We start from the raw sequence: 16647 nt of genomic DNA, 5'->3' as shown, positions 1-16647 counted from the left end.
CTCTTCCTGGTTTGGGGTGAGTATGGAATGAGAAGGTCAAAGGTTAGGAACTCCGTAGTGGAGGACCTACTCCACAGAGAAACTTTTACAGCCGTGAAGCTGTGTGTGAGTGGCAGTTAGCAGTGGGTAGACGTGCCAAAAAGCATGTGAGCGTGAGGTGTGATCGTTGTTCCCCTGTGTCTTTTTCCTATGCCAGACACCGCTGCACTGTGCAGTGTCGACATCAGTGACAAATTCTCGGTTGGCTAGACGCCTGTTTTTTGTGTTTCCACAACAACTATCAGCTTCTCACTAATTTGCTTTGACAGATCTTGCGGCCCTGCTCACATTTTGTCTTTTCTTTGATAAGTCCTTCATTTGTCTAAAATAAAATCAGTGCATCCACACGTTGTATTGCATGTGCTTTGGATGAAAGCGTCTTACGAATACAATGCCGTATCTTACATCGTGTGTAGCGTTCAGGGATCGCTGAGTTTCTGCATGTAGAGCATGTTGTGTCAACAGAATTGTACAGAGAGATAATAATTGCCCTCTGGCGCTAACAGACAGCTAGACGGCTCAACACACAGATCTATGCAGATGTGCAATGGTTGTCTGCCAGTAGTCATCAGAAGCAGCATGGTGTTATTAGGGACTAATACCGCCACAGTGGTAAGCGTCACGGCATGAGAAACATTCTGGAGAAAGTGCTTTGTCTCACTCTGTATTAGCCAAAGCCACAAGCATCCCTGAGTTGCATAATAGTGCTTTTGTGCAGGCGTGAGGTTCCATGTGTCTTTCTGTCTGACGGCCACACAGATGTGCTATCAAATAAGGTTCCAATAACCTGACTAGCTGAGGGAGAATCTGTCCTCTTGATAGACTGATATAGAAGAGACCTGATATGTCTAAGTGCATTTGCAGGTTTTTGAAATGAAAAATATTCTCTAAGGGGAATGCAGATTTTTGTCTGCCAGATTCATCCTGTCCGATTCAGGCAGAAATAAAGGGACCTACATCTACTTTCTAAAGGAAAGTTCAACTAACAACTGAAGCTTACTGCAGTGGATGAATTACAGTGAGAAAATCCAAATATAATCAAACATAAGACATTTTTTTATTCCAATGTTCATAGAAAATCAGAACACCTTTCAGTAAATTACAGTCACATTATATACAGCAAATTTACAGTAGAGTATCAGACTACCGTATTTTTCAGACCATAAGGCACACCGGATTTTGCGCATTAAGCAAAACAAACCAGTCAGATAAGTCAAACTTTACTCAACTCATTCTTCTTGCTTCCTCCAATTCCGTACCATTGATTCATTAATGCTGAATTCTCTTGCAGCTGCTCTATTCCCATATTGTTGCAGTATATTAATGACTAACCTCGTATTGTGGATGGATTATCGCAGTTGTTCTCCTGACTGAAGTTTGGTCTGTTTACAGCATCCTGCCATGCGACTGCATTTGTCTCTAACCATTAGGAACCCTCACATTAACTTTCATCGAGTGGAAAAAAGTTAGGGTTCATCCTTCAGCTTCACTGTGATAATGTTATGCTAACGTAGCTGTGTCGCTAGCGATCACGTAGCACATCAATATATACCAGCTAGTCCAACTTCAGTAACCCTACAAAAGTCACTGCTGTTTAGTTTTCTGTCTTCATTTATGTTGGGAGTGATAGCAGAGCTGTACAATTTAATTTTCTCAGAAATCTCTCAGTCAGAACATGCTATATCATGTTTAGGTGGAAACTAGCGAGCTAACTTCCTGCTAACTTCTAACTCTGTTAGATTTAACAGATTCTGTTTTCATGGATGCCTGGATGTTAAACTTAATTGATACACCTGGTAAAGCAGCAACGCTGATCATTTTATTAAAGATGAAAGAATTTAGACAGTTTTCAACTCTCAGTGATGTTGCAGTGTTCGTTTGACTTTGGGACCTGAAGCAGACAGAGTTTTGGACCCAGATTACTCCACTAAGCTCCTGACTATGGTAGCTGTAATGCTCCGACAATCCATCAAGCGTTGCAGCTTCGTAGCTTATCAAAGTCGTACTAAAACGTTTTTTGACAGATTTTTGAGCACAGTGTACCACATAAAATCGGTTCAAAGTCAGTAAGCACAACCAGAATTCATACATAAGACGCACTGGATTATGAGGTGCACTGTCGATTTTTGAGAAATTTAAAGGATTTTAAGTGCGCCTTATAGTCCGAAAAATACGGTAGGTGTTTTTAAAATTGCACAAGGCTCAGTGAAATCAAATGAGCAGGAATAAGTTTTATGATCACTGCATAATTGGTTTGGAGGCAAAAAGTACTTGTTTTGGGCTCAAAGTGCATTTGCTTTAAGAAAGACAGTCTTCATACCCAGGCAGAGAAGCCATGTTTTTCTTTCACCACCCATAAGCTGTCAATCACCTTCCCATTCTGGAACACACAGAAAAGTCTTTGTCATCATCCGAGCAATATTCCTTGGTCGTAAAATGAATCACACTCACACATTCTTCCTCGTGTGCTCACCTGGTCATCAGACACCTGCTCCAAGTACAGGTGGGTTCCATTGACCACCTGCATACGGCTGTAGCCGTAGTCTGTGCTGCGGAAAGCACTCCACTCTTTGGGGTTTGGATTGAACTTGTCAGTCTTCTCTCTGCAGCCCTGCAGAAGATTCACCAGGAATTACACCGAGACTTTAAGATAGGAGCCACATGCCTTCCTCAGACTCTGTCCACAAAGCCCTGTTTGACATTTACAACTGCGGCTGTGCCTCGGTGTGAGTCTGTCTGCATTTTAATATCCCAATGACTAATCCCTCTGTGGTTGGATGACAAAGTGTACTCTGCAGTGTTCACCACCACATCAGAAAAGAGTTAACCAGACGAACAGATGGTACTAAACTCATGTAGCAGACCAGCTGCTGCACAGACAGAGCGGTTTACCATACATAACGGCATTTCTGTTGATTTCACTGTCACTTTGCACACTGACCTGCACACAAAAATGTTAACAGTGACACAGTGACGTGAAACTACTCACAGCAGAGCCTGTGATAATGTGGACTGGAGCTTTGGGGTTCACGTAAGGCTGTTCTCTGCTGCCATTGAATACCTTTAAGGAGAAAAGCACAATAAGTTTGGAACACTAGTTTACAACAGGGGAATGCAAGGATGAAGGATGGGGTGAAGTAAGAATGCACCAGCTGACCTTATCACCATACACAGGCCACAGCCTCTCATATGTGTGCTCATGTGCCCACAGCTCCACATCCACTCCTGTGGGGGAAAAAAAACCAAAAACCCTTTCATAGAAGAGAAGCATACACAAACAGCTCAGTGGTGCAACTGAAAGTTCCTCAGAACCTGTGCCTATTTAATTTGCAGATTTCTCAACAAACAACAAACCCTTAAGATCAGAGAAACAAAATCTGTCAGCAATTCATCACAAATTAAATAATTAAAACCAACGAGCGAAAAGTCAGAGAAATGTAATACAGGAAAAACATTCTGAAAACAGGCTGTTAGCATTTCAGCCAGACAGAAGGCCTGGTGTTTGGTTTGCTCTGCTGTTAGGACATTAGTCTAAGTGTGCAAATTTGCAATATTAAACACCCATTAGCAGCACACAGACTAGGTAGCATACCATAACGGTAAAATAGATCCTCAAGACCTGGAGCCGGTGGTTTGGTGTCATTCCTTCCCAGCCGGACCTGAGACATAGGTGAGAGAGGTATAATGACAATATGAATTGGCATTAACATCCAAACCACTACCTGCTGGGTGAAACACTATCTGGCAGGCATCCATTACCTGTGCCAGCCTCACTCTCAACAATGCCAAGTGTTGAGAGAAGCAAGCCCCGGTGGAAACTATTTGCTCCAAATTACAGTGATTATGACAGCATGCCGTGCTGCTTATGGGTTCTGTGGACTGGCCAGTCTGCAACATGCTTGTCATGTCTCCTAGCAGGGGCAATTTAAGTGTAAAGCAAGGCTGTGAAAATAAATCCTGCAAATAACATTATGTGATAAAAATAAAATGTTTAACAACACAAATATGCTGCTGTTTACATAACCGGGAACACAGCTCCCAATTAACAGCAGCTTCTTTAAAGCCAAGTCTCATGGTATTTTAAGGTAATGACAACATGACGTTTGCAGTAGTAAAATTACATCACACCTATAGAGTGAATTACCGATATGGTAATACAGAATAATACTAGTAAAGAGTCTGGAATTTAGCTAAACAACACCACACAAGGTACTGGTATGAGTGGCACTATCACCCTTTACTAAGCTAGACATTCAGCCTGTCTGTAAGTGTTTTCTATCATTTTTCTATCAAATTTTAGACATAGTCAAAGGTTTAAATAATGAGCCCAGCTTATGTGAACCAAAGCTAAGCCTTCAGATTAATCTGAATGCTTAATATTGTCATATCAGGAACACAAGTCGGGCTTGCCCAACTTCTGTTCTGTTCAATCTTGTATTTGCAAAGGACAGCCAATCACAAAAAAATCTTCAAAGGGGGAGCGAAGGAGTTAAAACATCTTCTTTCACACACTGTATTATCTATGGGGATTGTAAATCATCCAAAGCTACTCTAGTCCAACAATAAAAACATCAGCCTGGGAGTTACAGTAATAAGTGCCCTACACAATGAATTAAATTAATTGTGAAAAATTATTATATAATATAAACCATTTCTCACTGCAATGTAAAAAAAATTAACAGACAACACTCTTACATACATAGGATTCAAACTTAGTACAGTCATCCTGGTCATCATCAGAGCAGTACATGGGCCGGTGCCCCATGGTTATGATCCAAGGACGCACTGCTCTGTTCTCGGGCTTGTTGGCCTCCTAGATGAAACAAAAGTGGAGCCACACATGTGCTGCATTAAAACAGGGAAACAAATTCAGCAACATGCTCTTACTTTCAGTGAAATGAGAACTCTGAATATTATAATGATATAAAATAACCTTGGTCTTAAAATGAGAGAAAAAGAGGTCAAAGCAAGTGTGGGAACAAAAGAAAGGACTTAGCCACAATGGACAGATGTGTTGTGGTCATTAACCTCCAGGTCTTTCTCCAGCCAGTCGTACTGCTTGAAGAGGAGGTCCTGGCCAAAGTCAAGATAGAAGTAAACCTCGGTGGAAATGGAGATTATGTGCGCTGAGCCCAGGTTCCAGCTGCGGAGACATTGTTAAAATAATACACGGCACTGACCCAGGAGAGGAAGCGTGTTAAAAGTCATCTGATAAGCAAGAGCAGGTCTCACTTTAAACCGCAAAGTGTGAAAAATACTCCGAGATCCAGACGACGTTGCGTCACTCACATGTTGTTATAAAATAGACTAAACTGCTCTTTAAAAGGCCGCACTGTACTGTGAGTGCTTACATGTCCGTGCTGTAGGGTTAATGGAAGAGTGCCACTGTACATGTGTGCTTAATGTTATGAACAGTTTCCAGTTGCAGTCAGTTGCCTGGATGGAGTTTATCTTTGCCTCCTAACTGTGCACATGAGTGGAAGGCTCTCAGCCAGCAGCCCTGCCCAGAGAGTGGGCAGCTGGCCTGTGGTGTAGCAATGTACTGTATTATCTTACTGTCTGACAGAAGGAGGCCTGTGGTGGGCGATGAGTCACACCTGTCAGATGTATAGCTCCTTTGTGTAGTCTCAGTGTGTGAGATAGGAGAAGCAAGCTATACTAAGAGAGCTCTATACTCCTCTGCTGACTCATTAATGCTTACTGAAATACAGCAGGACGTTTGACACACTTAACATGATACTTTCACATGGGCCCGCTGTTAGAAAACAATGAATTACTCATCACGAGTGCTGTGTGCAGGGCTTGCAATGACATGCTTTCATATTCGTTCACCTGCTTCAGTGCATTAAGGTCGATTGCTGTTAAAGCAGCTCCCTTACCTGTACCACAGGCTCTCAGTCTGGCCTGGCATGCTGAAGCGATTCCTGTAGTTGGAGAAGTTGCTGTGAACAAACAATATAGCGAGACATGCAATGAGATGGACTGATCGTGCACTCTACATTCCTTGAATAAATGAGAAGCAGCACTTAGCACCTCAAACTGCTGCTTTCTCATAGTTTGAGATGATTATACCAGCGCCTGGAAAAACTGCAATCCATTCAGAATAGATTGAAGATAATTCCAAGCTTTCTCTGAAATACAATAAACCAGCTGTTCGTGGAAAAAAGGCCCCTGCATTTGGTGCAGTTCTTTTGATTTATGTGCTTTTTCATTTGTCATCTAAACCTGGCAGAAAAGTTGGAGTTATACCTCATCGGATGAAAACAACCATTAACCTCTAAGACCTCCTGGAAGGTCGTAGATATTTAAAGGAACTATAAACACTGCTACATGCAAGCTATCAGAGGATCCCTCTCTAAATTAAAGGCTGGGCAGAAACGCAAAGTAGCCTCTGTGACATCAACCTATAGCTTAGTGATGGAATAGTCTGAAGCTTAAAATCATGGTCAGCAAGTGGAGCCAGATAATCAAACTCTGGTCAACATGAGGGAGCTTGGGTGGAGCCGGACATGGGATAAGCGAGTAGGAGCCACCATGACCGAGAGTGCCACAGCTGTCAATCAAGAAAACATGTCTCTAAATATACCCCTCTTAAAACCATGACATCGTTTTAAAAGAAGACTGTAATTTTACATCCAGCAGTCATCAGAGGAATCCAGTTTTGAGGTAGTCCTGCAGTGGTTTCACCACCGAGTCATGGTGGTTTTTATTGATCTAGATATAGCCGGACACTTAAAGTGATCAGTCCATCACTGCTCATTGCACTACATGAAACAGACACATACTAATTGGAAACTCAAGAGCTATTAAAACACTATCAAACCAGCAGTCTCCAAATTTTACAACACAAAAGAGTAAAAAAAATAATTCTTTCATGGAAAGCTCTCCCAGACTCCAATCTGTCAGACTCTTTTCACACTTTTTAATTTAGAAGGCAGGAGCCAGTCTTCTCAACAGGCCATTAACTAAGCAAGGTGATGGGAACAATTATTTTCTTATCTTACGTAAGGGAGGTGGAAAAAAGAGGCAATTTCCTCGGCAGCAGCCAGAGTAGGGTAGCAGATCCCTGAATTGACAAGTTTAATGTAGGGCTAGGGGTAATGTTGAGTTAGGGGTAACTTGAGAGCAGCAGGGTCAGAGGTTAAAGGCCAGGATTCGGGACCCAAAAGGAAGATCACAGAGCTCTTAACTAATGCAGAATAAGTCTTAAAGTAATGTCACCTGTAGTTTGGGTGGGCACCGAGGTCAGGTTTAAATGGTCAGCATGATAACCCAGCAAAGGTCAGTTTGTGAGGCGCTTGTTTCAACATCATTTCATCATTTCATGTGCACAATGGCAGGCTGATCCTACTGATGGCACCTTTAAAATGTTAAAAATAGCTATAGGTACGAACTTTATTTCAAAGTTATTATATGAAGGACATTTTTTCATCTTTTAGTATAGATAATACAAAAATTATTTACTTAAGTCATTCACCCTAACGTAAAAGCATAAGGATGAGCTCTTTATCCCAAACAAATCCGTTATGATTGAAATTTCACAGCCAAATGTGATCACTGTGGTGAATAAGGAAGAGTCCTAATATAAGTTCATACTCCCATCTTGTGGCTAAAAAGGGTATCAGCAGGCATTTCCAGGATCTGGGAACACAGAAAAAGGTGGGGTTTTTTGTTTAGTTTTGAATCACTGGATTTTTAGACATACAGGAAATGTATTCGCTGGCAGAAACTAAATCAAAAACAAGCTATCAAGTCTGTAGTTCAGCAGTGGAAATGTAATTTAGTACAGACATGACAAGCGTACATTTGTGTCATTGATCTGTATGGGAGTTCAGCAAAAAATGTGAGTCATTCTAAGTCAGATTGTCATCTTTCCAGCTAAATGTGTGGGTTTTTTAAATTAACATTGAGATAGAAATCTGGATGTCAAATTCAGAACAACCCGTCTGCTTCAACTGGCCCAGTAAGATTCTCCCTGCTCGTCAACTCTTTCCTTTCATCATCTGATGGGCTAAATCCAGGCAGTATGACAACTTAAAGGAGCCAGTTGTGATATTCACGGAGCATATCATTGTTTCAGATGATGACCATTGGTCTGCTGAACCACGTGCTCATCTTGGTGAACAAAGACAGTCTTGACTGGGGCCTTAGCATCTTCCGTGGACCGGCTGTTCTCATGCAGCTGGAATGCTGACTGAAAACTTTTGTGGTCGGCCCCGTTTTAATCGCCTTTCACCCATTAGGTTTTGAGGTTGGAAAGCGAGAGTAACAGAGAAGTACAGTGAGACGGAGCACAACAGAAAGTGAGGAAGAAAAGCAGGGCCCAGCTGCTGGGTATACTTGGATTCTGAATGACACCACAGAACGAAACACATATTTAGGTATAGAAGAAGAGGGGGCGGGGGGTGTCGGGAGCTGCATTTCTGGTTATGTAATGCACCGAGCTGGTTTTTGATATCAGGTTCTTATGTCGGGATGCAGCGCCAAGAAAAAGAGACTACTGTTAGCAGCTCCTTAATAAAGAGGCAGGCAGTAGTCCTATTACACATGGCAAAGCCAAGAGAGTGAGAACTGTCCCCGTATAGAAGCGGCAAGTAAATATTATGGTGCAGGATCAGACACCACTGAAAGTTTCTAACTCCAGCAGATGTTGTTGGAATTCAGGGATCAATTCCCTGCTGATCCTCAAGATAAAAACCATATGAATGTCTATAGAAGTCTGACTTTAACGATATCTTATAAATGTGTAATTTAATGTACTGAAACAGTTAAGTAACATATTGTAATAATGTGTTTTTTTTATTTTATGAGGGAGAATTGTCGAGTTGTAATTATGAAGCTAATGGGGGGCAAAGCAACCCACTGAATAATATCTATGCATAGATGATTGCATGTAGAGTCGCACTGTAGGCTGGTTTTTCATCATCAATTAATCTGCAGATTATTTTATTACATATGGATCTTTTGCTCTAAAATATTCACTGACTATTGACCGTACAGTTTCTTTAACCCAAGCTGACTCCTTCAGACTGCTTGGTATCTCCAAAATAGCACAAAAGCCTTTATTATATGTGATTTACTAAAGTGTTATAGATAAAATAAGGGAACGCTGCAAAACCTGACATCTAAGAAGCTAGAAGAAGCAATGTTTCAGGGTTTTGTTTGAAAATAATGAAACAGTTTACTTTAATTTAAGATTTTACCATTTAACTAAGGCTTTGTCTTGTGTTTTCATCCAGATAAGTTACCACACATTAGATGCAAAGAGCACATTTGGTGAGTGAAAATACTGACAGTTCCCACCACCGCAGGCCATCTCTGGAAACTCAAAAACAGATATTAAGCTGATGATTCCCAGTCAGACAAATGTTAGTTTCGGACACTGTTGACTTGTTTAGAACTTGGTGGCTCCTAATGCTGCTCCAGACTTTGGAGACAAAAATAGCTCCCATCTGTTCAAACGGTACAGTAAAGACTTTTCAGGACGAACCGAGTGTGTTCTCTATTTTTCAGAAGAAAAAGTGCAGCTGACGGGGCTAGCCTTGAAATATAGCATGCACTGCTGTTTTTTTTGTCCAAAACCCATTAATTACACTTCTGGCTCTGTGAATAGAATGTGGTGCAAATATAAAGAAAAAGAAAAGCAGAGCTGAAGGCAGACAGCAGACAAACAGACGCTGTGTGAGAAAGAACGTGTTTTTGTAGTGAACGTGTGCCTGACTTCCACCTATGGATGCATTGTATGAATGAGAGAGACGGCAGAGAGATTCAGTTGAATTTCACCTACTATGTAGCTTCATGGTTGCCTGGACAGGTCATGTAGGGCACGTAGGCAGCTATGGACTCGATCTGCCTCATGAACTCGTCTCCAATCCTGGCATTATCCTGGAATTACACAGTGTCATTGAGCCATTAAACATGATGTCAAAGAATTTCCTGTTAAGACAGTGTTCATTTTTGTACATTCAGTCCATTTTCCAGAATGCTTCAGGAACGTAGCACAGGCTACCAAATAAACCTCAATGGAACTTGAAGAGTTCATCTTAGATATCCCAATACTGTCTGCGGAGCTTTAAAAGCACACTGCGGTTCATTTCTCCTCTGATGGCTTTTACCTGCCACAGCCATTAACGACCTTTCAGGCTAAATTCCCCCTCTCTGTTTTTCTATTTATAATATCAGCGAAGCCGCAGGTTGTGCCTGCACATTCCAGCTGAGAACACAGCTCAGATGAATTATGGTTATTAATTTTTGCAGCAGTCTGATGATTGCATTTAACATTCTCTCCATATTAAAAAACAGCATTAATAACGCACGAAGTTATTTAAGGGAAAATGATATTAGCATCCAAGACAAGGTTATGTCCTCTAATATGAAAGGTGACAGCTGTGAGGATTTCATATGAGCCAATATGTTATTGGGACTTAAGATCTGTGGTTTTGAATAGCACCACTTTTATTCATGAAATACTTGGGCGACACAATCCGTACTCTCATCTTTCACCGCGGGCTTAAGGCGTTTCACAGCAATGCTAATGTCCCAACCACAGCTGCAAGCTCTCACATGCCCTGAGGACAAACAGTGGTGTGCAGCAAAGAAAGGTAAAGTGGCTCATCTCTTCTGTCTTACTGGAATCAGGGATATATCAGAGTGATTTTAAGAGTATAAAGTACCGATGAAAGAACTTTGCTGTCAGTGATCTTAATTGAAACTAGGTACAGGTTTGATCACATTTCACAAGACTGGAAAGATAGAAGGGTAAATTACCTCATGCATGTCATAGGCAAAGTCTCCTGTAAAACAAGCACATAAAATCTATAGATTACAATCTTTTACATGATTTTTACTCTTTGCCAGCACAGTGTAAAAACAAGATGTGAAGATTAAGTTTCCCCAAACAGTACCATCTAATCAGCTTCACTAGATTTATATTGTCAGAATTTATTTTAAGAGAGCTGAACTCTTACATAGTTTTGGCATTTTGCTGTTTCGATTCTAGTTTTCGATATAAAGAAGCTAAACATAATGAAGCTAAAACCACAAGGCAGCTAGAAACTGGGAGACAACTAGTCTGACTGTGCCTATCATCAAAACCCCAAAATGTATAAATGACAGTTTATAGTTTCACGGGGGATTACATCATCTTGCTTTTCCTTGCTTTCTGTTATTATGGGAAACTAAATTAAACAGTTTCTCTCTATTTTCTTATTCCCGGCACAGACATGATCGCTGCACCAGTCTTTACAAGAACTGCTTCGACAGTTTGGTGATTTAGATGTTGAACAACAGCAAACATGTCCAGCGATGACAGAATTATTGTAAAAGTATAAATAAACCATTTTAAGCCATCAGTCATCACACTTAAAAAATGTAAACTGGTATTTGAAGCAGAGATGTACATAAATCTACTGATCTCTAACTTTGTGTAACTGCTTGTGATAAAGCGCCATTTGTCAACAGCTGCTCTACACTCGCTCTCTTTCACTTTAAACCTCAGATGATCCTTAAAAATCCTGACTCTTTTTAACCTAAGAACAAAAAATGTCAACTTCCTTCTTTTAAAATTACTTAAGTCTGAAATACACATATCAAAAATTAATTATAATTCTTTTCATTTGAACCCTTAAAGGCCAGTATGTTTACACTTCACTGTTTTTTATTGAAGGAAAAAAAGAAATTCACTTAACTACATTTCAAGGATTGGTTGATTATTGTTTTTATTAGACCCTCAGATGATTTTCATGCATTTTCCTTTTTTCTACAGTTTCATGATTTTTTTTTTTTCACAAGAATTGATACTTGTGTTTTTGTTTCTGAGCCATTAGCTTGCTCTGAATTAGGAGGATGGTTTTTTGATTGAACCAATTTAATGTAACATTATCTCAGGATGGTGGTGCATGACATGAGCGTTCTTGTTTGTGAATTATTTAACAAAATATTGATAATTGATGTCAATGTACCAAATAGAATATCGCCAAGCGAAATATTGCAAAATTTGAGGTAAAGGTTTTTTTTCCCCCCACTTTTAATATTACCAATATTACACAAACACAAAATCTATGAATGACGTTTGACTGGTACAAAATAACTAAATGCAGTGCTTCACCCATTATTCACACATTATGACTTCACAGCATTAAAATCACTTAGGTGTCTATTTAAGAACTAATATATTATTAACCCCCTCAGCAAGTTGTGTTGCAAACTGTGCTGCTGTGCCTTCTTGAACCAGCGGGAGAGGTAGTTCACTTAGTGTTTAAATCAAGGAGAAATAAAAAATGTAAGAAACATTATTTCCTATTTTTAAAAATGGAGACATTGCAAAAGCTGGCGATCCAGTGAATCAAAACTAGGTTCTTTGGCACAACAAAAACCTATACTCTGCAGTTTAATCAGTGAAGTGATGAATAGCAGGCTAGTGACCAGAATCCATCCCATAATGCTCAAAGCAAATAAGTGCAAATGATGACTGTGTTATTATGGTAATTACAGTAATTACCACAATGATATATTGCCCCCTCATTAGATATCTCTGTTGGATGTCAGCTAGCTTAATTGATTTGATTTATGTTAATACAAGCTGCGGATGACTAATGCCTTAAGCTGCGGTTTATATAACTTAATGCCTCTTTTACAATGATGAACGACAAAATATCTAGAAGGCTAGAAGTTACCTATGTGTAGGATGACATCGTACATCCCTAGCTGAGTTTCCTTTTGCAGTCGAGCCAGAGACTGGGGGTTCTCGTTGCCCAGGTCACCATAAAAAGCAAACCTGGGACTGGACATAGTGCTGTCATTAAGAGCAGTGAAGAAGAACACGTCGCTCCAGCCTTCTTCACTGCCACAGTGGTAGACTGGAAAAAAATGTAGAAAAAACGTTTCAAAGTTAAGTGATACATGAGATGGTGTGAGAGCCAAAAGCTAAATGGTGAATAGATGAGCTCGTATAGAGTGCTCTTCTACTCTACATGAGCACTTAAAGTAAAGCTTTATATAACATGCCTCATTCATCCATACATACAAGCATTTTTTCTACCTAAGTGCTTTCTATCTAACCTTCACACACCAAGGTGGGTTTCAGTATTTTAGCATACTCACTGGAGCAGCTAAGGATCAAACCACCAACCATCTGGTTAATAAATGACCTACACATACAGCCACCCTAATGTGACCTATATAAAACCTCCACCCACCATACGAAGCTGCTGGTTTGAGGCCTCTGAGTGTGACCCTGTGAATGAACATCTTCCTCTTTTCCGTTCCCGAGTCAACAAACAGAGTCGCGTGTCCTATGGCGCTCATCTCAAAGAGCCGAGCCCCCAGAAGGCTATACTCCACCTTGCTGAATGTCTCATTGAAGGTTGTCCAGGTCACTACCATGGTGCCTGGCACTCCTGAAGAAGAAAAGCCCACTTATTTTAAATGTGATGCAGATTTGTCTGACAGGAACATTGGATACACTTACTGGTGCATTTATTAAAGCCAAAAGATGCTGATGTGAAAAAGCTGACTTTACAAGAGTGGAACTTTTGATCTTGCTGCTGGCAAGATGAAGCATTATAAAGGCAGGCTTGAGTTGGCCAGGTACTTGCATAAAGACATCAGTTCAATAATGAGTACCACATGTTTCACCTTTATAAGAAAAGAACAAAAGGATTTTTATGCTGCATTAGATACAGGTTTGGAAGTTTAGGTAATTAAACGGTGTCCTCAACCTACATGACTTACAAAAAACACAATCTGGGAATATTTCTGTGAACCTGCCTGAAAGAATGTCAGATGTAGTCAGTTAACAGAATATTGAGCAATTTGTACAAAACATCTGTAAATCGGCAAGTGACCTGGATACGTGTGTGTATTTCCAAGGGGAAAAACTGTATCTCACATGTGTCAGGTGGAAAAAGTTCAAACACTTACCTCCATAGGAGAGGTGCACCTGTTCTGGCTGGGTCCAAATAGGAGGAACGCCGAGCACCAGCAGGGGTGCAGCAAGTAGCAAAGCAAAGGAAGCGTGAACAGGCGACATTTTAATGCTGGACTGCAGGGAAGAAAAGCCTGATTAAAGAAGCCACACACACAAACACACACGCACACTTGAATCACATGATCTCCAACTTCTCATAACAAAAATCACATGACTCTAAAGGCACTAGTATAAAAAAAATGTGGCAATATTGATGATATTTAAAGCCTTCCAGTAAATGCCATGACCTCAGGGGACATTTACACAGTGCTGAGTTGTTAGGATAAACAAAGTCACATACTGTGTTTTGGTCTCTGTTGAGTATGTCCAAATCAGTTAACCTCCATTCAACCCATGAAACTGCAGAACCAAAACAGCAGAGTCAGCAACAAGTTTAGAAATAGATGATGTGACAATAAAAGCATGTGATGTTGCTTTTCATTGTGCTTTCGGAGCAGTACTGCAGTGAAAGACAGAAGATGTAAGCTCACATGCCATGGCTTGCCTCAGATCAATTAAATGCAAAGGCAAGCAGCTGATATGCTGGACTTACCAGGACAAAGACACTATCAGTGTAACAGCCCATGAAGTCAAAATCGTACTTTTTAATTGAGTCAAAATCTACTATACCAGCTGATCTGATCTATCAGTTACATTAACTGTCAGGCTAATCATTGACGATTCTCTTAGCTGTGTGTTTTGGTTGTGAAACGTGCACCAACACTGTGTCAATAGCCGATAGAGGGTGCACAGTCCAACAGCTGAATCATGAATAGGCTGCTTTATTCTCTAATGATGGGCGGTATCTACCGCCGGCTAGTTGGCAGTTGCGTAAAAAGAATCAAAGTGTTTAACTGTCGTATCTCTGTTTAGAGAAGCAGCGCAAGGTGAGTACATCATTTTTACTGTGAACGCTTACAGGTTTGTTTATTTATTTCACTTTAAATGCTGTGACGCATTTATTTTCACGTGTACTTCCTCGACCGCTGGTTGGAACACAATTAAAAAGCTTCTTTCTTTTTGTCTGGTTAGCTGTTAGCTACCTGGCTTAATTACATGTTAGCGACAAATCAAAGCTAATACTTTGCATTACGTGCAATCGGAAGTAACGAATTTTTTGCCTCTGTACAACACTTACAGTTAAGCTAAAGGCAGTGAATGGTCGTCTCCAAAAGCGCAAATGACTTCTGTTCTGAATAAATTACATATATTCAGAAAAATAAAAACTTCAAAGAGTTACAGCTAAGCTAAACTCAACCAGCTGTTTTGGCTGGAGAGCCCTTCCTGACTACGTCATCGTGCAGAACGACAACAATGGCCGAGTGGATTGTGGGAGATGTTGTTTTCAGCGTGTCGCGTTATAAACAGAATATTAGATGAATAATTAATGATTGATTTACTGGCAAAAATTTATTATTACTATCTTACTTTGTTTACAGTGGTAAACGGTGTATGTGTACATGTGTAGCCCGTATGTTGTGGGACAAGATAATGTTTACACTGTCCACAATGTGGAGCCATTTATGGCCAGAAACACAAGTTTCATACACCGTTAACCTCTAAAATCCTGTGATATGCATTTTTTAATCACCTCAAAAGTTTTTATCTTGTCTTACAAAAATGGTTAAAGTTAGGAAATGAGCACAAATTAAATAAATAATCCATTAAGTTGATCTTAGTGCGTGATGATTTTCAGGCAAAGGCTCTAAGGTTCAGTGAGGTATGTATGTATTTTGTCGTGTCTATCAATTTGCTAACTCATTCAAAATATCCTTTCTTTTTAGATATAATGGATCCCAACACTGAAGATGCAGAGAGCCAAAATGTTGAGGATCGCTTCCATCATGATGCAGCACAGTACAAAGTGACCTATCCTAAAGGAAGAAACACAAAACAGGTGAGCTGGGTTGATCATTATGATGCACAAATCTATTTCTGGTTCCTGGTGCTTTTTATGCCGGTAACTGTGTTGCGCATCACCATGTTTTGTCTTTTTATATTCAGGTGGATGATGCTGCAAATGAAGAGTGCAACAAAAAGAGGTATTTCCTGCCTGTTTGGCATTTCGTACAGTCATTTGTTTTTGATTAAAAGCTATATTTGGAATTTTACCCCATCCAGATACCCGGTTAGCCGCTCTGGGAACATCCCAGGCAGAGTGAAGCGGGTAGTGTCATGTAAAAGGAAGACTCATCATCTGACTGTGGCTCGAAGAAAGCAGCTTGGGTCTGGGAGAACTTGTGATGCTGCAAACAAAGAAAATGAGACAAAAGTCTCGCAGGGCACACAGCAGGATATTTTCAGTATGGACCCCTGGGATTTCCCATTTCATGTCAATAATATCAATAACAACCAAGGAACTGATAGAACTGGTTCTGAAGAGGCTGACTACTGTGTACTGACTGAGGTCAGTAAGACCTTTTCATGTTTGCATTGTTTTATGAATTACTTTTCTTACAAATACACAGTTGAAACTACTTAAAGCTGACTATGTTTTCCAGCTCACGAGGGATCACAACACACTGACTGACGTGCTTTTTGGAAGAAATCTAAGACTCAAAGTGGCTTTAACGTTGTGGCAGAGAAATGTTGGAGAGCTGCTGACATACTTTCTGAGGTGTGCGCCGTGCAGCTGCTTTCAA

At 40.4% G+C, this 16647-nt stretch overlaps 2 protein-coding genes across 4 annotated transcripts in view; one reads left to right on the top strand and one right to left on the bottom strand.

Annotated features, from left to right (window-relative positions):
• The window catches only part of LOC134645528 (KATNB1-like protein 1), a 38728-nt gene that overhangs the window by 20455 nt on the left and 1626 nt on the right, over positions 1-16647 (top strand). The window contains exons 2-5 of the mRNA XM_063498995.1: positions 15790-15902; positions 16010-16047; positions 16127-16412; positions 16507-16622. Of these exons, the coding sequence (XP_063355065.1) occupies positions 15795-15902; positions 16010-16047; positions 16127-16412; positions 16507-16622 (548 nt within the window). The 5' untranslated portion in view covers positions 15790-15794. The remainder of the gene's footprint in view (positions 1-15789; positions 15903-16009; positions 16048-16126; positions 16413-16506; positions 16623-16647) is intronic.
• On the bottom strand, positions 1125-15321 carry acp7 (acid phosphatase 7, tartrate resistant (putative)). Of its 3 annotated transcripts, none has more exons than XM_063498992.1 (15): positions 15144-15321; positions 14307-14365; positions 13960-14097; positions 13236-13436; positions 12714-12896; positions 10807-10832; positions 9827-9924; positions 5919-5981; positions 5068-5182; positions 4739-4852; positions 3632-3698; positions 3197-3264; positions 3029-3100; positions 2513-2650; positions 1125-2419 (listed from the first exon to the last, which is right to left on the bottom strand). In XM_063498992.1, the coding sequence occupies exons 3-15, from the start codon at positions 14066-14068 to the stop codon at positions 2354-2356; spliced, it is 1320 nt and encodes a 439-aa protein (XP_063355062.1). In that variant the 5' UTR covers positions 14069-14097; positions 14307-14365; positions 15144-15321; the 3' UTR covers positions 1125-2353. The 3 variants fall into 3 exon arrangements, with proteins under 3 accessions (XP_063355062.1, XP_063355061.1, XP_063355063.1); XM_063498991.1 differs by having other exon boundaries at positions 13960-14080; positions 15144-15320; XM_063498993.1 differs by lacking the exon at positions 14307-14365.

Source organism: Pelmatolapia mariae, linkage group LG16_19 (assembly GCF_036321145.2).
Source record: "Pelmatolapia mariae isolate MD_Pm_ZW linkage group LG16_19, Pm_UMD_F_2, whole genome shotgun sequence".
NCBI classification, from domain to species: domain Eukaryota; kingdom Metazoa; phylum Chordata; class Actinopteri; order Cichliformes; family Cichlidae; genus Pelmatolapia; species Pelmatolapia mariae.
The sequence above is the reverse complement of the archived record's forward strand: the minus strand, read 5'-3'. Positions and strand labels throughout refer to the sequence as shown.

Coding starts and splice junctions, on each gene's coding strand:
- acp7 (XM_063498992.1), bottom strand. CDS start 14,068: ATGTCGCCTGTTCACGCTTCCTTTGCTTTGCTACTTGCTGCACCCCTG. Junction 3,101..3,196: donor GGCCTGTGTATGGTGATAAG/GTCAGCTGGTGC, acceptor TTCTCCTTAAAG/GTATTCAATGGCAGCAGAGA. Junction 2,420..2,512: donor AGCAGGTGTCTGATGACCAG/GTGAGCACACGA, acceptor TGTGTGTTCCAG/AATGGGAAGGTGATTGACAG.